We start from the raw sequence: 22,728 nt of genomic DNA, 5'->3' as shown, positions 1-22,728 counted from the left end.
ATCCCCTCTTTTCTCCAGCAGCAGTGGAATGGCCTAGAGGTTAGGGAGGATAATCACAGAACAGTGGTGAGTCTATGGGTGGGATCTATAGCATGTTGCATGTTGGTTGCCAAAAGTGTTAGTAGTGTCTGTATTTCTATGCTTTTTAAAATTCACAGAATCATCATCTTACTATGTCATTTTGACTGAGCTTTTATTTTTTAGTTCAAGTGTTTTGCATTGAAAAATTGTATTAAGAAAAGGACATATTGAGGCTTGAAACTGGATGGCAGATTTAAGTCAGGTTCATGTGGAAATGTTGAGCTCCTGGGAGTGAGAGTTTGCCAACTATGTCTGTTCTTTGGAAGGAAAATAATAATGACTTAGTAACAATCAAATGCAAGGAAAAATTAATAGCGAGTCCAGATGATTGTGCTAAATCTTTGGCTAATAAATGTATTTCCTTCAGAGATCACTAACCTATTAAACATCTCATCCCTCTCTTTTCCACTTCTGATATCATCAGTGCAATACAAATCAAGCTTATATTCTGTTTCTTTATTGCAGCAGAATAACAGAAAAGGAAGTAAGTTGTCATGTAAGCAGAACTGTTCCCTCAATATACAGATGGAGGGGAGAGGGTTCTGCCTGCAGGCCAGGCTTCGGCTAGAATTTGACAGTCAAGAGTCCCCGGTACACCACATCTCTTCATACAGTTTAATTTGTAAAGGATCTTTGGCACAATTGTACAAAAAGCAAGAGTGTGATTGGGGTCAGATTGGGAAGAGGCCAGAATCCATGTAATTTCCCCCACACATTTATTTTGCAGTATTGACTGTGCTGAACATCTCTGCTTGAATACCACCTCTGTATGTCTTTCTTTGGTTCTATGCCAAAGCAACACTTACACAGAAGCAGTTAAATACGCTTTCAGGTACATTTTAAAAGCTCCTTCGGGTACCCAGCTGGACATGCCTGCCTCTTGCCTCTCTGATTTCTCTTTGTGTTCTTGACTATAGTAATCATCCCTCTTCAATACAGAATAGGAACAGGTTTTTTGACATTTTGGCAGCAGCTGGTAGTTAAATTATACATAGACATTGTGACTGAGCACCTGCGGTTCTCTCTGAATGATTTTATCTGAACCAAGGCAAAGGGGAGCATATCTTTGCATGCGTTTCAAACACTGCTATTAGCCTTCTTTCCTTCTGTGAACTTCTAGATCTTCAAAACCCCTGCAGACTGGAAGCTGAACAAATAGACCAGCAGGCACCAGGGAATGCTGAAAGCACATTTTTCACCAGATTTCCCTCAATTCTTGCAGTCTAGTTTAAAGCCACCAAGTGGCAGCAGCACCACACTTGAAAGAGGCAATTAGACAAATTCTTCTATTCCATCACCTTTATACCATGCAGATTAGCCCAAATACAACCCATTTGTGCTATTCCTCTTCTCACCTTGCTGAAAATGCATTCACTTGTATCCTAAACATGTGAGTGTTAATTGTTCTTATGAAAAAATAGATATGAATAACAGCACTTTAAATAACAGAACAGTTATACCGTCATTTTGCTAGGCCTATATCCTAAGTGATTAGAGGAGACCCATTAAACTAAGGGAACTACACATATGTATGTATAGTATTTCATTTGTATACTGTCTTTCTCCCAAAATGGGAACCAAGGCAGTTCTAAAAGTCAATTAGAATGCCAAATTAAAACAATGCAAATGCATTAAAATAGAAAAATAAAAAGTGTATCTTTTTTGTGTCAAGAGCGACTTGAGAAAGTGCAAGTTGCTTCTGGTGTGAGAGAATTGGCCATCTGCAAGGATATTGCCCAGGGAACGGCCAGATGTTTGAGAGGGAGCTCATCCACGCTCTCCCCGGGTTGGATTCAAACCGGCAACTTTCAGGTCAGCAACCCAACCTTCAAGTCAGCAGTCTGCCGGCACAAGGGTTTAACCCATTGTGCCACCGGGGGCTCCATAGTTGTATCATTAAAACCATTGAACATAAAATGTTAAAATGCATTAAAACTCCACCCCCAAATACCAATTACACTGTTCCAAGAACCCGCCTCTCATCCGTCCATAAATACCCTATTGCAGAGGATCATTTTGCCTGCCTATAATAGGAAAGCAGGGACAGGGCCATCCTGGCCTCTTTAGAGAGAGGTCTGAGAGCAGCCACCGAAAAGACTCCCCCCCCCCTTGTTCCCACCAAACAAGCTTGCGAGAGTGGTGGGACTGAAAGAAGGCCACCTTCAATTACTGTTTTCTAACAGGATCATAAAGAGAGATATGCTCCTTCAAATAATTTGAGCCCAAGTTGTCTAGGGCTTTTTAGGTCAAACTAGCACTTTGAATTGTGCTCAGAAACATGTTGGCAGCCAATGAAGCTGTGGCAAACTGGGGAGAAGAGTTTCAGATTACTTTCCCAGGGCTTCATGCTGTTAAACAGCATGGAGAATAAATTGGAACCCAGAAGGGTGACCCCCACAGACCAACAACCAGGACTTCAAAGAGGAGCCCCCAGGCACAATTTTCTGAGTTTATTCCTCCCAAGAATGACCAGAACCACTGCACAACGTTTCAAACTCTAAATAACCCATCTCACCCAGAAATCTTTGCAGCTGGGAATCTCTACAATCTCCAGAATCTTTTGCAAAAAAGACTGGCCAATAAAGAATGGTGGGATCAAAGGAAGTTCATCGTCTTTTTTTAAAAGTTCAATTTTTAGGAACTTTTAAAAATAATTCCTTTTGGTAGGATGAAAACTTTTCTTGCTGCAACATGACATTCGTCATTCACCTTACTGACTTGGCCAATCCCCCTTTAGCTGCGTTCAGAAACCAAGCAGGACAAGGTTCTACATATGGAAGTATGCATCATGCAAGTGTAGCCTTGCTTTAATTCATCTACTTAAGTTGGAACTAATATTTCAATTTAGACCCCAAGTTTTTGAGGTGCGACATTATTTTTTTCATTGATAGGTACAATACTAAATTATAACTTTCAATTATATTTAGGCAACTTTTTAAATCCAGAATCCTGTGGTGTCTTAACACTGCTGTAGCCCTAGGTAAATACTTTTAAAGACACTGCAGGCAGATAGTCTGTTTCTCCTTTTTACTGCTTCTGCACTAGGTGTAGAAGGCACTTTAAATTACACCAAATATTCCTGTATAGTTAGGATTTGTAAAAGATGATGCTTGATGGTGAAGCTATCTTTTAGATAAACTTAGAGAACCTTACCTTAATCAATTTTAGGGTTTCCAAAAGCTTGATTGGAAAATCACAAAACAAGCCACACAGTGTATAAGTCAGTTTCCTAAGGTTACCACTTTAAACTCTTATAAAACATGCATATAGATTTCACAGTGCTGCCACTATTACTATTCTTGGAATGGGATGGATAAAAATTAGAAAATTTTACAGTAAGACAACTGTACACTAAAAACCTTTGGCTGGCATCCATTGGACAAGTGCTGGATGCTACATTTTCATGTTTTCATCAATTACTCACCAAACAGCTTAATTCCACTGAGAGACTGAGCTGGCACGTTCTCAGAACTGAGTCATGCAGGGACCACGCATGAGAGGACTGCTCTGCCCTGCCGATAACTGATGATGGCACAAAGCCATTGTTCGTGCAGCCAGGATCATTTGTCCTAGGAAAGTGAAAGACAAATTCTAAAGCCACTCTTTGACCTTTCAGTGCCCCTAAAAGGTATTCCGTGCAGTCCATTGGGACACCAGGAACATGGCAAGAGGGGGTGAAGATATGCTGAGGTATCTCAAAGCTCATTGGACTAGTTTCCTTGAACGAAAGACAACATTTTCATCATAGGGTTGCCAAGTTCCAGAGCACTGCCAAAGAATGCTAATGCCTTGCCAAACTACAAATCCCAGGAATCAGATAACTTTTTCTTCGTGGTCTATGTGAATGCACACATTGAATTACTGTGCCTTCGCAAGCTCCAATGGAAGGCTTCTCAAGCTGTATTTTCAATTTTTTGGCGACAACCATGCACACCCCCTCAGTTCCTTTTTTCTGTCACACAGCTCTCCTCAGAACTTCATAGAGAATGTTGACAACTCGCTTCAAACGCTGCACCCAGTGTGCCTCCCAAGATTCCAGGCTCCAATGACCATGCAAAGTGCCTTTTCTGCCTCGGAGAAGCCCATGTCGTTGGGTCCTGCCGCCATTGCCAGGACTTCACAGCCCAGGCAAGGAAAAATAGAGCAGTGCGCCTAAAGGCTCTGCTATATCAGCAATCCTTGGCGCCTTCGACTTTGACAGCCCCTGTGGCGCTAGCACCACCCGTGGATCTATCTACAACCTCAGGTGTTTCCAGAGGATCTAAGTCCTCCCATGCATTGAAAGTGGCACGACCAGTGCCCGCAATGACCCAACCTGCATGCCCACCGCTGGCCAGACCTCCCTTCAACCTTGAATTATTTGACCTTGGCAAGATCGACTTGAACATGGCTACTCCGCCTTTGACATCCTTGATGTGGATAGCTTTCAAGCAAGCACATTATGAGTCTAGACAGGCCCAATCCGAAGGTGCGACCAATGCAGATTCCCTCAACATGGGGAAAATCACTCAGGACTAGCTTGCCACAAGAGCCCAACTGCTGGCCAAGAGATGGATAGTTCAACAGTCCTTCTCATCGAGACCAACTTTCCTCCTCAGCCACCTCCTCCCGTCATTCATCACCCTCCATCCAACCAGCTCAATCAATCCAGTCATCGTCCGAGTTGCCAAGCCATCATCTGTTGGTCGAAGAGATAAATGACTCCCCGCTAAACCCACATGGTCATCAGGGCCCTGGCCCAACCACCACCATTGCCCGACAGCTCCTGGCACGAATGGAGCTGTTTCCTCTGTCAACAACCACATTGGAGAAGGACAGACAGACCACACACCTCGCCAAAGCGACCCAGGTATGGGCGTCTAAGCACCCCCCTCGGTCAGACCAACTCTTCACTCACCTCCGAGAATAGAGGAGGAAGAACAGGGCCAGGACTTGCCAGTCAGTACATTCTGAATCAGTACTTTCTCTTTGCCTTGACCTCTCACCGAATCCAGGTGCATAGTACATTGATTTGCCCTCTCTGATGGACATCAGAGTTTTTTTTCAGATCAAATATTCCACATGGCATATACTTTAGGCCTGGAGATCAAACAGACATCGAAATCCATAACCATCCCTGTCTTCAAAAGGGTACAAGCAGAGTACTCTCCTTTCATTCCTGCCATACCTGTTCTACGTCATACAAGTGTCACCTCAAAACACATGATACCATATTGATGATGGCCTGGACTGGCTCAAACACTATTCCGACCCGAACTCAGTGGTCATGAAGACATCCCAGTCATCATGTTGGAATCACAGACGCCTTAAAGGGCCAGACTTAAAAGTGACTTCAAAACAGAGTTTATTGCAACAAAAGGAAAAGGACGCAGGGATACTTAAATGCAGTTCCACTGGTCAAAACTCAAAAACCCAAACCAGACCTGGTCCAAAAGGTAAACAGAAATGTAATCCAGATTAACTGGATGCAAAGAGCGACAAGTCAAACAAAGCGCTCTAAGGCAAAACAAAAATGCGCAGTACACAAATGGTTAACAAAGGGAGTTGCAAGAAGAGAAGCGTCGTCAGCCGAAGTCCAAGGTCGAAGCAGGAGGAATTCAAAACAGCGTTGCTCCACAGAAGCAGTGTCTTTAGCCAAACCGGTTCAGGTCCAAACTGCAGATCTGAGTCCAACGCCGAACATGAAACAGGCAGCAGCAAGACTACAAGAAACTTTCCCAATACACAGCACCCAGCATACGAACGCACATCAACACCTTGCCTTCTGCAAAGACTCCTCATCCCTGAACCCACTTTTATCTACAAATCACCATCAGAAGATGAACTGACCACCGCCCCATCACCATCCCCCTCAGCTGCTCCCAGCTCTTCACGTGCATTCCCTCCAATTCTTCCATCTCCTGTCAAGACTTAGATCCCCCCAAGAATCAGTTGGATCCCGATTGCCAGTCTTCACTCCCAGAGAACCCAATAAAGGTATCACTAGTTGTTGGTGCCTCACAAATAGCTTGCACTTCTCTTATCTTAGTCCAATCCATGGTGTCTCTTTCTTCTCCTTCACTCATTGACCCATCATCCCCAGAGAATCCCTCAAACGACTCTTCATGTGTAGGTGCTGTAAGTATGTCCTGGATCCTCTTTCTCTGCTGCTCATCATCAGATTCCTGCTCCCGAGTAACCCTTTTTTCCCCTTCTGGCACCCATACTACTGTTTGTAACGTTACTCACAGGCTCTACTACAACACATCGGGAAAGCAGTGCAATACACTTGCTGACAGAGAAGGTAAACGCTTCATGCTGTCGGCCACAAACTTTATTCTGGAGCATCCCTTCTATTGAAGATCTCTAATTATGGCACCTCCATGGGTGCCTACCAGCAAGTACTCTGGGAGAAAGCCCAACCTTTCCATGCCAAACTTTCAAAGACCGAGCAGTGCTATCAGCAGGAAGCCACCTTGCTAGTACACCGCCAGATTCAAATGTCCAAACACACAGCGGACACTGCTGATAAAATGATTGCCCATGCCACTGCCAATCAAAGACCTCCCCTTTGCCACTTTGGGACTGTTTAATGTGGGCACCGATGACCAACTGAAGTCCAACCAAGACTTTAATCTACTAGCTACAAAATGTGGCATGTAATCTCAGCCCCATGCACAGGTGACCCACTGGTACCAACATCGCTTTTGCCACTATAGCCAGCAAGGCTATCATCAAAACTAAGTTTCCATATGTGTGCATTCACAGAGACCATGAAGAGAGGTCAGGTTGCTTACTGCAACCATGTTTCTTTGAGTGGCCCTCTGTGAATCCACAGAAACCCTCCCATTCCTCCCCTCTCATGCAACTCTCCCTACTTGCTGCCTCTGCAGTGAACCAGGGCGTGTGCAGCCAGGGTGCCTTTTATGACTTGAGAGGAGTGGGCAGGGTTACTGCCAAAAAACTGAAAATGCAGCTTGAGAGGCCTTCCATTGGGAGCCTGCGCAGGCACAGTAACTCTATATGTGTACATTCACAAAGGACGACTCAAAGAAACATGGTTGCAGGTAACCAACCTGACCATTCCTCAAATAGTAGTTCCAGATGCTTCTGAAGCAGCTTCTCCTTTTGCTTTGGGTCAGCACTAAGATTATCATATTACACAAATCTATTACATATCCTAATTTTAACAAGATGATTTAGCAAAAAAAGGTGAGCATTTTCTAAATATAGATTGTACTAGTGCAGTGTCAGTGCACCAAAATGCCAGGAGTGATGGGGAGGGAAATAGTAAATGTAACATAGGGAGTAGAGTATCAGCATTGCAACTTAGTTTTCTATTGCGCAAATGATGGCAGCAGAATTACTTATAGGTCTGCTTGCCATCATTTGGGTCTAGGGAGTCCTTGGGGATTAATACTAAGATTTTCACAAGCCCTAGTAGCAGTGGAAGGCCCACAAGTCATCAATTCACACAAGCATATTTGTATTAATTCTACCAAAGTACAGCTGTACCCTTGATCTGTATCCTGGATTTAAGATACTTCTTATATCTGGATACATGTCAGTAATGAACATTTGTAGAGTTTCTAACAAATACTGGTAAACATGTACTGGGTATATATGAGAAACTCCTTCAAATCACATCATTTGTCCTCTTGTCACTTAGCCATACGATCTCCACACATATGCATGCCAGCAAACATTTCACACCTGTCAGTCTATTCCCATATACACCCATGATCTTTCTTTTTCATATTACAGTATTCCCTCGCTTATCGCAGGGGTTACATTCCAGAACCACCTGTGATAAGTGGAAATCCACAAAGTAGGATGCTATTTTAATTTTAATATTTATACATTTGTTTTATTTAACCCATTGCTGCTGCTTCTCCTCCTCCTCAGGGCTGCCCCCTTGCTTCGGCCTATCATGTTGCTCTGGCTGCCTCCACCAGAGAAGAAGGAACGTCGCTCCCCTCGATGAGTGAGCGAGGGAGGGTGGGTGACAGAGTGAGGGCAGGCGACAGTGGCAGCAGAAGGGCCTGGAAGAGGCGGCCAGACTCCTCTTCTGCCGCCGCTCCAGCTGGCCATGCTTTCCTTCTTCTCTGGCAGAGGCAACCAGAGCAACATGGCAGGGCCGAAGCAAGGGGGCAGCCCTGAGGAGCAGCAGCAGCGGGGTAAATAAATAAATAAATAAATAATACAGTGTTCCCTCACTACTTTGTGGTTTCACAGTTTTTCAATAAACGCTAAAAGACTAATATAAATCATAAAAAATTATGATTTACAGTCTAAGGAAGAGCGGAAGGAGAAGCCAAAGGGAGAGAAAGGGAGCCCAAGCGGCAACAGGAGGCGGCGATTTATCAACACACGATTGGTTGATAAAGACTTAAAATAGTGTATAACTACTAAAATAATGTATAAATGTTAAAATAAATATAGTGTCCCTAATTCACCGATTTTCACTTACTGCGGATGGTCTTGGAACGATAAGTGAGGGAACATTGTAAATTTTCCTGCAAAACAGTTTTATTCGCGATAAGCGAACCGTGAAGTATATCAATATACAAAGTATACAAAACACAGTAGAGTCTCACTTATTCAACACTTGCTTATCCAACATTCTGGATTATCCAACGCATTTTTGTAGTCAATGTTTTCAATACATCGTGATATTTTGGTGCTAAATTTGTAAATACAGTAATAACTACTAAGCATTACTGCATATTGAACTACTTTTTCTGTCAAATTTGTTGTATAACACGATGTTTTGGTGCTTAATTCATAAAATCATAACCTAATTTGATGTTTAATAGGCTTTTCCTTAATCCCTCCTTATTATCTAACATATTCGCTTATCCAATGTTCTGCTGGCCTGTTTATGTTGGGTGAGACTCTACTGTATACAATACCACATTAAACCCCTCACAGCAGCTGATTACCAAAGTATTTCCAGCCTCCTGGGTAGCCTCCGGAAGTTAGAAGGAGTTGCTATGGAGCAAAGAAGTCCACTTCAGTCAACCAGAATGTACAAGTTTGAAGCTGGATCCAGTCAATTCTCCAAAGCAACCAGTATAATGTTCTTTTGTATGAAATACTGAAGTTGTGTGTCCAGCATGCATTACATATGCATGTTATAAAAATCATGAACAAAAACTACCAGACTTTCTTGCTGATCGGAACCAACTACGTGAAACTCCAGAGGTTAAAAACCCAGTAGTTTATTTCAAAGTATAAATCTCAGGCTTGTCAGACAAAAATCCACTACAGTTAACACGTATACAGACACTAATCTACAATGCATACAAAAGTTAGGAGAACTGGTCATTGCCTTGTTTAAACCGGACTTCTTGGTATGTCACACCTTATATTTATTTACATGTTCACATCTGGAGAAGAAAGAAAAAAAAGAGTGCAAGTTTATAGAAAGGGTTTTGTATGCGTTTTCTATTGGCTGATAAGTTAACAAGTTCAGCAAGCAGCCTACGATATGGCTGCCTGATCACTTTATTTACAAATAAAACTTCCAGGACAGACAGCATTTAAAATATATTTTCAAACAGGAAAATGCCAGCACAGTTCGGTAAGAAATCTATCAGTGTGTTGTCAAATATTGATCAAACACATTATATATTTGCCTACATGTACAATTTTTTCTTCCTAACAAGAACCTTCTTTGTGTTGCCAAAACTTTAGTACCCAGTTTTCAGACACCCCAAATGGAAAAAAGAAGTATTTTTAAAGTATCAAGTTGTCATTTACAAAACCTGTGTACTTTTGCAACTGACTCAGAATAATAAAGGCATTTTAAGGGGTCATTTTCGAGCTTCATTATGTATTGCAGTTGTAGTTCTAATATTGTTAATGTGGCTACTCTGAGACCCAGGTCTAAAGCTAATGACATACTGGAACACTGATTCTCTTAAGACAAAACGCTATGTATGAAAGAGCGAGCCAGAGTAAATGCTTTCACTACAAAAGTTGTAATCTCACAGTCCTTCCTCATGCTCCCAAAGCCAACAGTTGTGCTAAATTTTTCTTTGAATTCTTTGCAAATTATAGCTCTAACAAAATGCTTGAATATTCAACCTTAAATAAGCCTGATGCTTCAACAGTTCTTGAGATACAATATGACATACAACTTTCCTTAAATTTGGAGTTTCCAATACAGGATTTCTGAGCTATACCTTAAGGATCAGAAACTACAAGCAAATTTAAGTGAACCAGCAACTGTCCTGCCACATTCTACTTTAGAATAGAGAACATTTCCCATTTATTTTTTCCTCTTAAATAGAAATTCTTTTGAACTAGAAGGTGGAATCTAACATATTAAATACAAAGAGCAAAACAACAATGTAATTTGGGTTAAAAGAACAATTTTTATCTTGGATGTGAAAGCAGCCCGACAACGGTAGAAAACAGATTTTTCAAGCATGTGCCAACCATATACTACAGCAAAAGCATAGTATGGTGGAAAAAAACAAATACTGGTACAGTACATTGCAGACACTGAAATCTCTTCTTAAACCCTTTCTCAAGATGTTTTAAATAGTAAGTAGTTCCTTGCTAATCAATAATATATTCAAAGTGCTGAGTAGGATGTATGATTTTTAATGAGTACAGACTAGTAATAATCCAATCTGTCTCTAGTTCAGTATTATGAATGCCAGTTTAGTTTATAATACGTATAGAAAGAAAGAAAATACTATTTTCAAGTATCTGCCATAAGCAGATAATTAGCCAGGTGACCTCTGACCTGCTTTGGGGCAAAAAATTAAGAAATATGGCACCAAATACAAGGCTGTCAGGTGGCAAAAGTGTGAATTCTCCGATTCTCTTCCAGAATGTGTATTTCCTTCTTTAGTTTTGAAATCTGAAGACAAAACTATGTCCTTATTTAATTTTTTTTAAATGTAGTTGCACCTGTCCCACATTTGTTTGATTCAAAAAAGAATGCTGTCTGGATCTGGAGTCATAAGAACCAATAAACAACAATGAAGCCTCAACTGTCAATACCTGCTTGCTTTCACTCAGGTAAAATACTAAACATATAGATGCAAATTTCCCAAATTTACTTTTTTTCTAGACATATTTAGCAAATATAATTTATTTCAGTGTCATGGAAAATTCTTGGTTTCACTTTTTGTTTTAATTGTCCTATGTACCGCACTACAAAATGTGTTATAATGCAGCTTTTAAAAACCATTTTCCTTTCTAACTCCATTCAGGGTTGACTTTATTTTCCGAGTGCAATAAAATATATGAGGAATAAACATTTTCTTCCAAAGCAGACAATAGAACTACATCTCTCGATACATATAACAGATATTGCTGCAGTCAACAGCAGAGTGGAATGCCCTTTTTAAATGTCCCCAAACCCAACTCAAAACCAATTCATTAATAAATGTTTCATGTGCTTCTAATGCTAGGGTTTTTTTATTTTAGTATTGTAATTTTAAAAATTAGTTCTGGTAAACAAAGTTTTCCCAAACCAAGGAAAAATTGATCTTAACAGTGGTCATTGTATATATTTCATTGGTTGCTTACATACTGGACTGCAAAAAAGTGTCTTTATTCAGAAAGAGGCAAACCACTGCAATGTCTCCTGTCTATTGCTTGAAATCGAAAAAAATCCTCACAAAGAACAAGCACATAATGTAGCCAGTTCAAATCTCTCTCACTCAACTAGAGACATGAGGCAGACAAGTTAAAGATTCTTAGGAAGGTAAGTTTCATGTCACTCAAATGGAATCCAATGCAGACAAGGACACAAGATGTACCATGTAGCAAAATGCAAGGAGTTTTACTCAGTGTATATTCTCACAGAAACAGAAGTAAGCCTTGTTTTCCCAAAATACACAATATCAACAAGCATCAGTGTATTCCCATTTGAACCTTCCATTTCAGTTTCAAGTCAGTTGAGAAGAGCTGCCATGCCTCCCCAGCCATTGGAGCTGATAAGTCAGGAAGACAATAGATGTGCCAAACTTTCCTCTGGAAGACTGTTCAAAGTTCAAAGGTGTTTGTTGTGAGACTATCTCCTGCTGTGATTGATGAAACTAGGCAGAGGCAATATTCTATTGCCTTCACTACTGAAAGGAGTAAATATTAAATCAGAAGTTTATCTGATTGCTTTCATTAAGAGTTTTGTCAAATTGGCCTTCCACAGCACCTCAAGTATTTGGGTGTAAGTGAGAAGAAAGAGATTTTTGATGCTACTGGTCTATAGTAAATCAAAGCCTCTAGAAAGAACATGATCCAAGCCAAAAGCTGTCAACTGTAGCCTACTTTTACAGATTATTCAGAACAATGAACTTAAATATTGATTGGAATGAGCTGGGAATTAACCCAAGAAAGCTGGGTGTTATGTGTCTTCAAACTCTACAAGGAGAGATAATGACATTCTGGGTTAGCAAAAAAAAATAGAGAGAGAGAGAGAGAAAGAGAAGGAAAGAGGGCAGAAGTAGGAGGAATGCACAAAGTGTGGATGCATTTATTTTCAAACTTATTTTTTAAGGCACAAATTAAATGTTTGTTTAACAAAAGAGAAGGACCTTAAGAGGAGAGTCAGGAGATTTCTAGAAATCCAAATGAAGTTTTCTACAAACCTTTTTTTGGTCTAACTTCAGAATGCCCCTGGCTATGGTGGTGAGCAGTGAGCTAACTATAGTATTGTTCACTCTTCCTCAGTTCTGCTCAAATAAGCAGATGCATACACATTCTTCAAGAACTGGCCACACAGAAGGTCCTTTCCCCTCTAGAAAGTAGATGATGCCTTGTAAAGTAAGACTGGTTACTGTTCCTGAACAAAAGACAGCAAAGACCCTGAATCCTGGCTTACCATCTTAATCTAACAACAGAACACGTTCTTTGCATTTGTATCACAGCTTGATATTCTTGATTAATTCATTGATAAACATCAGATCTCTACTTTGCATGTAGAGTAGCTTGTGTGGGAAGGAGAAAAGATTTTGTACTTCAAGATTTCACCAGAAATACAGGCTCTCCAAACTGCAGGCTAGGAATTTATTTTGGTTTTGGATATATAAGTTCTGTAGTGTATGACATAGCTCTCCAAAATAATCCTGCAAGATGGTATTTTTACAGTATGTTTCATGCATGAGAATAAACCCAAAACCAGAGTAAGCCACGGGTGAGGGGCAAGAATGGAAGCCTTCAAAGTCTCAAGTTTAACTGCTCTGGGAAGCAATGACATCTGTTGATTGAGGGTCACAGAAGGGTCCAAAGCGCCCAAAGACATCCTTAGCACGCACCGCAAAATAGTATTTGCTACCAGACACAAACTGTGTCAGTGTGCATGCCATCGGCAACGGGAGGGCCTTTACTTCCCCAATCTTTTTCCACTGAGAAGGCACAGTGGCACTGGGGTCCTCATGGTATGCATACAGGTGATAGCTGTCCACACTGGCACAGCTTCGGTCCACTTCTAAAACACTCCAGGAAAGTACGATGCCATTCTGACTTTGGACACGTGCCAACTTCAAGTGTGGCTTCTGAGGCAGAGAGGTGTTGGCAGCTTCAGGAGGCAAGCGCGGTGGCTGTGGGGCCTCTGGCAGCGGGGCTGGGTGCACAGGCCGCAATGGCTCCTAAGGAACAGACAACAGAAGTAATGAAGGCAGTAGGAAAGGTTGCTTCAACATCCCCATGTTGAAAAGGTATGCTCTATAACAAGCCAATACTGGCATGCCTGCTGGTACAAAATGTATTTCCTTACATTTGTAAATAAGTTTGTAAAAATTAGAAAAAGCTCCTTCTTATCTACTGTAAGTGCAATAAAATGTGTATCATACACTAAGATGGTATTTTTAAAAAATAAAATAGTTCTCACTGAGTCTGGTTTTTGATCCTTTGAAAATGTAGCTAGCTAGTCATATGTACAAATATAATACTATTTCTAAAATTTTGGTGTGTTAAAAGAACATGAGTTTTCAATAAAAATGGGGAGGGGGAAAATTCACAGTGGAGCAAACAGTCAATTAAATCAAAATGACAAGACAACTGATTACAATATAGTTGGAAGATACATTGATTTTTTCTCATGCAATCTAAAAATGTACTCTAGAAAATGCCAACAATATTCTACAATTGGCAGACTTCCTTGTAGCCAAAATTTGATGGTGATCAGTAATAACTGATGACATAAAATGACTTATCAGTGGGCATTAAATACTTTTCAAATAGGTTTCTGTGAGTTTTTTGGGCTGTATGGCCATCATCAGCATTGTCTCCTAACGTTTTGCCTTCATCTTCAGAGGTTCTGTTGGCAGTGAGGGAAGTAGAGTGTTTATATACCTATGGAATGTTCAGGGTAGGAGAAAGAACCCTTGTCTGTATCCATTGGCATGTAGAGCCCAGTTTAGGTGGTTTAGTTCACCTTGGAGGAGGTGAAGTTCGCAGATTCTTTGTGCAGTCTGCCAGGGCTTTGATTATGCTTCTTTTTTGACTTGGATGGTGGTTGGAGTTTCTATGAAGGTATCTATCAGTATGTGTAGGTTTTCTGTAAACTGTGTGGCCCAGCTGTTGATTGGGTTTGCAGATGACTAGAACATTTAGAAACTGCAGTTTTCCTTCATTTTCTTTTTCCATGGTGAATTGGATGTTTGGGTGGATGCTGTTGAGGTGGTCCAGGAACTTGTTGAGTTCTTCATTTCCATGGCTCCAAATGGTAAAGGTATTATCCACATATCTGAACCATACGATAGGCTTTTTGGTGCTGTTTCTAGGGCTTGTTTTTCAAAGTGCTCCATGTAGAAATTTGCTATGACCGGGCTGAGAGGGCTCCCCATAGCTACTCCATCTTTCTGTTCATATAATTTATTGTCCCACTGAAAGTAGCTTGTGGTGAAGTAATGGTGAAACAGGGCTGTGATGTCATCTGGGAAATTCTGGTTGATAAGTGCGATGGTGCCTGCATAGAGGTATCCTGGCCTTTTTAGCCTGGAGGGATCCTCTGTTTGGGAGGTGTTAACTGGCCCTTGGCTGCTTGTTGTATGGAGCTCTCCGGTTTCTGAGTGGTGTTCATTATTTACTGTCTTGATTGTTGTGTTTTTTAATACTGGTGACCAGATTTTGTTCCTTTTTATGGTTTCTCCTTTCTGTTGAAATTGTTAATTTACTTGTGGATTTCAATGGCTTCTCTGTGTAGTCTGGCATAAAGGTTGTCAGAGTGGCCCAGAATTTCTGAGTTCTCAAATAATATGCAGTTTCCAGGTTGGTTTATCATGTGCTCTGCTATAGCCGGGTCTCTGGTTGAATTAGTTTGCAGTACCTTTTTGTGTTCTTTGATTTGTGCCTGGGTGCTAAGTTTGGTGGTTCTTACATAGACTTGCCCACAGCTGCACAGTATATGATAGACTCCTGCAGTAGAGGATCTCTCTTATCCTTTGAAAGTAGCATGTGTTGAATTTTCTTATTGGGTATGTAGATTGTTTGTAGGTTACGTTTCTTCATCAACTTCCCTATGTGGTCAGTGGTTTCCTTGTATAGTGAGAACACTTTTCTTCGTCTTTACTCCTGTGGCTTGTTCTTGGTCTTGCAGCTCTTCTCATGTCCGCCACAGAATACTCATTGGCCTGGAGAGCCCAGTTTAGATGGTTTAGTTCATCTTGGAGGAGGTGGGGTTCACAGATGCTGTTTGCACAGTCTACTAGGGCTTTTATTATGCTTCTTTTTTGACCTGGAATATGGTTGCGGTTTTTATGTAGGTATATCAGCGTGCATAGGTTTTCTGTAAACTCTGCAGCCCTATTGTTGATTTGGTTTGCGGATGACTAGGACATGGTAGAAATGGTAGTTTTTCTTCATTTTCTTTTTCCATGGCAAATTGGACGTTTGGGTGGATGTTGTTGATGTGGTCCAGGAACTTGTTTAGTTCTTTTTCTCCATGGCTACAAATGCTGAATGTGTCACTCACATATCAGAACCATATAGTGGGCTTTTTTGGTGTTGTTTCCAGGGCTTGTTTCTCAAAGTGTTCCATGTAAAAATTTGCTATAACATGGCTACTCCATTTTTCTGTTGATTGAATTCATTATTCCACTGGAAGTAGCTTGTAGTGAGGCAATGTTGAAACAGGGCTGTGATGTCTTCTGGAAAATTCTGGCTAATGAGTGCAATGGTGTCTGCTGTGGGGACCTTGGTGAATAGAGAACATCACATCAAAGCTGATCAGTTTGTCATTTTAGTATCGAGTTTGAGATTGCTGATTTTTATGAAGTGGGCTGAGTCCTTAATGTAGTGTGTAGTGAGCCCAATATGTGTTTGTAGTGGTGCGGCCAAATCATATGAAGGGGATTGAATGACACTCACAATGGGTCAGAGCGAGTCCTTATGAATTTTTGGGACTCCATAAAGTCTAGGAGGGGGGCTTCCGATGTGCACAGAAGTTGGCATATGTTAAGATTAATTGAGGAGTTCTTAATCAAAGTATTGGTTTTCTGGTGATTTTGTTGGTTGGGTCCTGTTTTCGTTTCTTGTATGTTGTGAGATCCAAGAGTTGTCTGATTTTTTCTTTGGCATTCCCTTGTTTGCTGGAAGAATTACGATTTCTGGATCTGAACTGAAGTCTTTGATGGCTTTTCTTTCTTTCCTTGTTATGTTACCTGGGGGGAAGTTTTGCCTTTCTCGGGATCCTTGCTCTTTCTCCTCTTACTCCTTTGCTTCTTCCTCAGGGGGACGATAAATCGCTGATTCAACACTGTCACTGTTTTCTACTGGGATCCTGGTTGTAGTAACAGCAAAATCTTGATGATGGTCTGTGATGTATCCAGTTCACATTTCAGCTGATGCTTTTGGTATTTGTAGAATTTTTGTTTCTGTTGTTTGGTGTGATGAGCCATGTCTTTCTCAATTTTTCTGTAGGTAAAGTTGTCTATGAGTACATGTGTTTCATGTACACTCTAACATCTTTATGAACTTGCTATCAGTAATAGCTGATGGTTTCCATATCAGTGTAATGATTAATCCACTCTGGGATATAGTCCAGTTTGATTTATTTACAGCATTTATACCACAATATTCAGCCAAAAATGCCCCCAGGACGACTTACAAATCATGACGAGCAATTATAGAGCTTCAACTATCCAAGAAAATATATGAATAAAACACATGGCCATGCACATGGAGACTGGCTGGTCCTAATTTCCTAAAAAGGACATTTCTTGCAAGGCAAAGGGAAAATAGGAAAAAAATATCCCTCTTTAGTATGGTCAACTCAACCATTTGGCTGTTGTACTCACTGAATGCACTTGAGGTGGCCGATGATGTACAGTGAGCTGGGGCCCTCCAGATCCTAAGGTTAGCCCATTGTTCACGACATACGCTGTTGTCTGAGGTACTCGAACCGTCATACCTACACAGGTATTAAAAGAAAGACAATTGTATGGCAGTTGCACTAGTGACACATTTATTTCTGAACTGATTATTTTAAATCCTTAAAATATCTGCAACTAGCTCAGTAAATAGATTCCCTTCACCTGTACAATGTGGTCCTTGTGCTTAAATCATATGTTTATCTGTGTGCTAGATGGAGCAATTTGTCTAATCTTGTTTTTAACTTCTGTATCTTGTGAATTTTTAACATTTAAAAAAAATGTTAGAAACAGCTCTGAGTTGGCATGGACAGAAATATGATGATGATGATGATGATGATGATCATCATCATCATCATCAAGAATTACCCCTAAACTCTGCTATTGTATGATGATGATGATCATCATCATCATACAATAGCAGAGTTTAGGGGTAATTCTTGAATTATATAACTCTTTCCCCACTTTGGTATAGAACCTTTAAGAAAAATTTAAACATGTATTTCTTTAAGCTGTCTCTTTTTGAGGAGATATGTAATGAACATTTTCCCTCAACCTATTTCAATTTTAATTTCATTTCAATTAATTCTGATACTTGTGCTCTTCTGTATTCATATGTGCTTATGTCCAATGATTTTACATATTTTTGAAGCCATACTTCTGAATGTAATGCACTTCCTGCTTGAATGAATTCATGAATAATTCTCATAGAGTTCTGAATTCACACAATAAATATCTATGTGAGAGACGCTGCTCACCTGAATTTTGTGGGTTGACCTGTCTTAAACTAGGGCTTTGCATAACAGGGGTTCGCACAGGATTCTGCCCTGGTGGTGCAGGAACAGCAGTATAGACTACTTGATGGTTACCAGGGTTCCTTGGTATTGGGAGCCTGGGAGCAGTCTGGGTCACTGGACGATGGGTTACATTCATAGTTGTCTGGGCTATAAAAACAGAAAGTTGGAATACTAAGGATAAATATCTCAAAAGCTATCACGGAAGAAAACTGAAGCATATGAATCAAGCAACAATTCATAGTGTTCTATTAACTCTGCCTTTTAATAATGGAATTTACTGAAGAAATGGCTTTCAGTTACTGAACATCTACAGTAAAACCATTATGAGACTATTTGCAGTAGACATCAAGATAGCATAGAAGTATTCCAACAAGAGATCTTCCAGTAGTCCGTCAGATACCATCAGGATTAACTTCTAGTTCTAATTCCTGACCCTAATATGTGTAAACAAACATGCATGCACACATACGATCTCATATTTTGGGGCCTTAAATTGGCAGAAAAAGTACACATAATTTGGCATTTTGGTGATGGAAGGAATAAAAGCTACTCACGCAGCTTGTCTCAGAGTATCCATATAAATTATTTGACCATTCTCCCCTTTGGGCATCATTCAGATGTAAAACAAATATATTTTCATATTATAAGAAGACTTTAGGTGTTCTGGACTGTATTTCAAAAAAAGTAACTTCAACAACTTTAGGATGCAGTGATGCGATGGGCTAAACCCTTGTGCTGCTGAACAACTGACCTGAAGGGTAGAAGGTCAGAAGTTCGAATCTGTGGCTCGGGGTGAGATCCCGCTGTTAGATCAGTTTCTGCCAACTTAGCAGTTCAAAAACATGCAAATGTGAGTAAATAGGTACCACTTTGGCGGGAAAAGGCAATAAAAGACACTCCAAACAATAATAACTACTATGAAAAGTAGTTCAAAGGTTTCTAATAGTATTTGCATCTTCTTTGGCCGTGGGTGTTGCAGAATATTGTCTCTGGGTGCTCAATAGTGAACTGTCTGTGAATGTCTGTGCCAGGTCCTTCCATCCTTGCCTCTCATTACATCAATATCCTTAGCTTGCTAAGTGAGCACTTTCACTAGATTCTCTTCATCATGTTTCAACCAAAAAATTACGTGGCAGATTTTGTTTGTCCCCAAACATTATATTGTTCACAGGAAAAATACAGTATGTTTTTGGGAGAACCCCCCCCCCAAAAAACCTTTTTATTGAGTATAAAAAAGATCATTCTCTGCATGAGAGATGCCTATTACTTAAAAAACTCTGTCATTCAAAGAGCTATTAATAATATGGGTCTAATTGTGTGTAAATGATGAAGCAAAACATGGCCCTGGGTTATTAGCATCCTATCTGATAGGATGAGGCTTCAAAACTAAAACGTGGGGCGTTACCTGTAGGTAAAACATGTATGGTGGTCTGTGGTAGGCCATTTGTTGGTGCACTTGCTTGTTGGGGAGGGTTTGTCTGTACTGGTTGTAGGGGACGAGCTGCAGACTGGGCTAACAGGCTCATTCCAGAAACATTAGGCTGGTTCTGTTTCTTTCCATCTGTTTAGAATTAAGCAAAAACAAAAACCAAACAGACACAGTTAAAAAAACAAGTTATTTCATATCCCTCCACAAATGTCTTGCTTGAAGCAATCACTGCAGATTTGCCTCTTGCATCTTGTTATTCTTGGAGGAAAAGCACTCTCGTTAGAGGATCTTCCCTATTCCATTTTATGACTATAAGTTGTTTTGGAATGTTACAGTTTCCAATACGATCTTCTACAATTTATCTAAAATATCTGAAATCCTTAAGAAATTGCTCAAAAATGACAATCTTTAGAATAATAATACAAAATCTAGAAAGACATTCTAAAAAAATTCCTTAACTACTATATATGCATGCTAATTTAAATGGAACTGAAAGGTTCCATTCCAACCAAAAGGCTGTCAGATCAAAACTCTCTATTCAATAGCATTTCACATATTAAACAGCTCCGATAATTTACTATCTTTTTAATGTCTTTAAAATCTCAAGCTTTCAATATAATTGTTGCAAACATTCTCACTACTCTACAAAAAACAAGAACCTAACATTATGTGCTGACAACTACTAGAGCTATGGTTATCCAAACAGAACCACCTTGACTTCCTTGGGTCTCATGCTGGGGGAAAGGGAGGCTATTAAATAAGCAAACAAATGGCCAGAGTTTATGGACTATAGTTAATTTGAACTGTGCATATGGGTATATGTATTCTGTGCATGAGTAGGAGGAAAGAGGGAGGAAAGGCTATTTTACATTTAAAGCACATTTAAGAAGTGCTTTCTGGTTGAACCACTTTACTCAGCAAACATTTATTCTAATAATAATAATAATCATCATCATCATCATCATCATCATCTTTATTTATACCCCGCCACCATCTCCCCAACGGGAACTCGGGGCGGCTTACATGGGGCCATGCCCAGAATAATACAATATAACAGAATATAAATAGAACAACAAATCATAACACATTAAACAATACAATAAAAAAATATACACTACATTAAGCAAAACCAAAAGAACAATAAAACCAAGGGCGGGCCACATGGACACTAGGTTAAAAACTCAGGGTGAGAAAGGAAATAGGAGTATTCTAGTATATATTCATCCTCTCCAGCTAGCCAAATCTTATAATGGACCAAGAATCTCCTCTCACTTACCCCGAGATGAGGCAGCATCTTCTTCGTCCAGTGTCAGATCAATTACACCTCCTCCTGGGGTCTTACCACTCTGGAAAATTAAAAGAAAACCCTATTTATTTACTGTATTTCTCTCTCTCCTTCCTAATAGTATGCTTTTTAAAAAAAATAGTATGCTAAAATGCCATTTGGTAGGTGAGATCCAGACTAAATGAATCATAACTGAATTCTACTGAAATCAGTATAACAAGTTACTCAATAACTAAGGTATCCCATAAATTCATTATGATTAATTTAATCAGGACCTAGCCAATTTAAAACCAGATTAAAAGATTAAAACAGTAAAACTAAACTTGCACTCAAATTTGCAATTGACGTTAAGAAATAACAAAAAGAGGGTTTTAAGTACACTCAGAACAAGAAGAATGATTTTCATCTGCAGTTACAAAAATTATATAATTTTCATGAAATTGTTTGGAAAGCTTGTTTCTTTTTTTGGTCAGCCTTGCAGCCAAATGTCTGTGACATGTAACGGTGTTCTTCGAGTATCTGTCTCAATTGTGCTTATTCTTTCGGCCACATGGCTCTTTTAAACTTACTATACCAGTGATGTTTTTAATAAAACCATCTTCATCTCAAAGGTCAGCAAAGTAACAGTGTGGCCATCAGCAGTCAAAATTTTCTATGTGAACTGTATTCAGAATCTGGAAAATTCTAATAGTGTTCACTTGAGTGTTTAGTTGTATAGTTTACACTTATCTGAGTTGATTCTTTAATTGGTTGCTTCACAGTCCAGCTGCTCATTAACTCTATATATAATCGCTATCTATACTTGTACAGTGATACCTTGACTTATGAGTTTAATTTGTTCTGTGACTGAGCTCTTAACTCAAATTGCTTGTGTCAAATCAATTTTTCCCACTGAAATACTATCAATCTATTCCAGCCCCCCAAAACCATACATTTTTGTTAAGTATTTTTAAATAAGAAAAATGTATTTTATAAATAACAAATAATGTATAAAAATAATACAAAATAAAATGCAACATAAAGAAATAAACTAGATTTATTAAGTGTAGCATATGCATTTTCCTTAAGATCAGACTTCACTTAATCTTCTTCACTGACATTTGCCTTTTTCACCACTTTCCTCATTTTCACTTACAGGGCATTTCAACAAAGACCTGTCTAAGAAGGTTTGTTTCTTCCTTTCAAAATGTTTCTAAAATGAGTGAGGTAAGCGTTTACACTTACTGCAACTTTTTCAGAGGGTTTATTTTCAATAAAGTCTGAAATTTTATTTCACATTACCAATGTTTTTTTTTTAATTTCACTTGTATGGATAACTTCCTATTTGGACACAACCTCAGGCCAGTTTCTTCCATGCAGAATTTAAATTCCTCCTTGTAACACCCTGCCAGGCCATGTCGATAATTCTGAGGGAGGTCACAATACTATAGTGATCCTTCCAGAACTCTCAAAGGGTGAGGTTTTTGTTCTCAGTAACCTCAAATCAGCACTGGAACAGGTGCCTGGTGAAGAGCTTTTTGAAAATTGAGATCACCTACTGTTCCAGGGGCTGCAGGATGGGTGTGGTTGGAAGGTACAAGGCCTTAATGAAGTTAAATTCTTTAAGGATGTCATCCTCGAGGTTTGATGGATTTGTGGGAGCATTGTCAAGGACGAGAAGGGCTGCTTTCCAAAAGGTACTTCTTGATAGCAGGACTAAAGATCAGGTTTACCCACTGCACAAGGGAGCCCCTGGTGACCCATGCCTTTGGGTTTGCTCTCCATATAACCTGCAGTTTTTCTTTAAGTATAAGACTTAAAGGATCTGAGGTTTTCCAGTGATACACA

At 39.8% G+C, this 22,728-nt stretch overlaps 1 protein-coding gene across 4 annotated transcripts in view; it reads right to left on the bottom strand.

Annotated features, from left to right (window-relative positions):
• Positions 1 to 9,265: 9,265 nt before the first annotated feature.
• atf7ip (activating transcription factor 7 interacting protein) overlaps positions 9,266 to 22,728 on the bottom strand; it is a 97,665-nt gene continuing 84,202 nt past the window's right edge. For all 4 annotated transcript variants that reach the window (XM_016998165.2, XM_008122560.3, XM_008122562.3 and 1 more), the window contains exons 11-15: positions 20,893 to 20,962; positions 19,593 to 19,748; positions 18,149 to 18,334; positions 17,319 to 17,431; positions 9,266 to 13,667 (exon numbers count right to left, since the gene is read on the bottom strand). In XM_016998165.2, coding sequence (XP_016853654.1) covers positions 13,251 to 13,667; positions 17,319 to 17,431; positions 18,149 to 18,334; positions 19,593 to 19,748; positions 20,893 to 20,962 — 942 coding nt within the window. In that variant the 3' untranslated portion in view covers positions 9,266 to 13,250. The remainder of the gene's footprint in view (positions 13,668 to 17,318; positions 17,432 to 18,148; positions 18,335 to 19,592; positions 19,749 to 20,892; positions 20,963 to 22,728) is intronic.

The sequence above is a fragment of the Anolis carolinensis genome, chromosome 5 (genome assembly GCF_035594765.1).
Source record: "Anolis carolinensis isolate JA03-04 chromosome 5, rAnoCar3.1.pri, whole genome shotgun sequence".
Taxonomy (NCBI): Eukaryota; Metazoa; Chordata; class Lepidosauria; order Squamata; family Dactyloidae; genus Anolis; species Anolis carolinensis.
The sequence above is the reverse complement of the archived record's forward strand: the minus strand, read 5'-3'. Positions and strand labels throughout refer to the sequence as shown.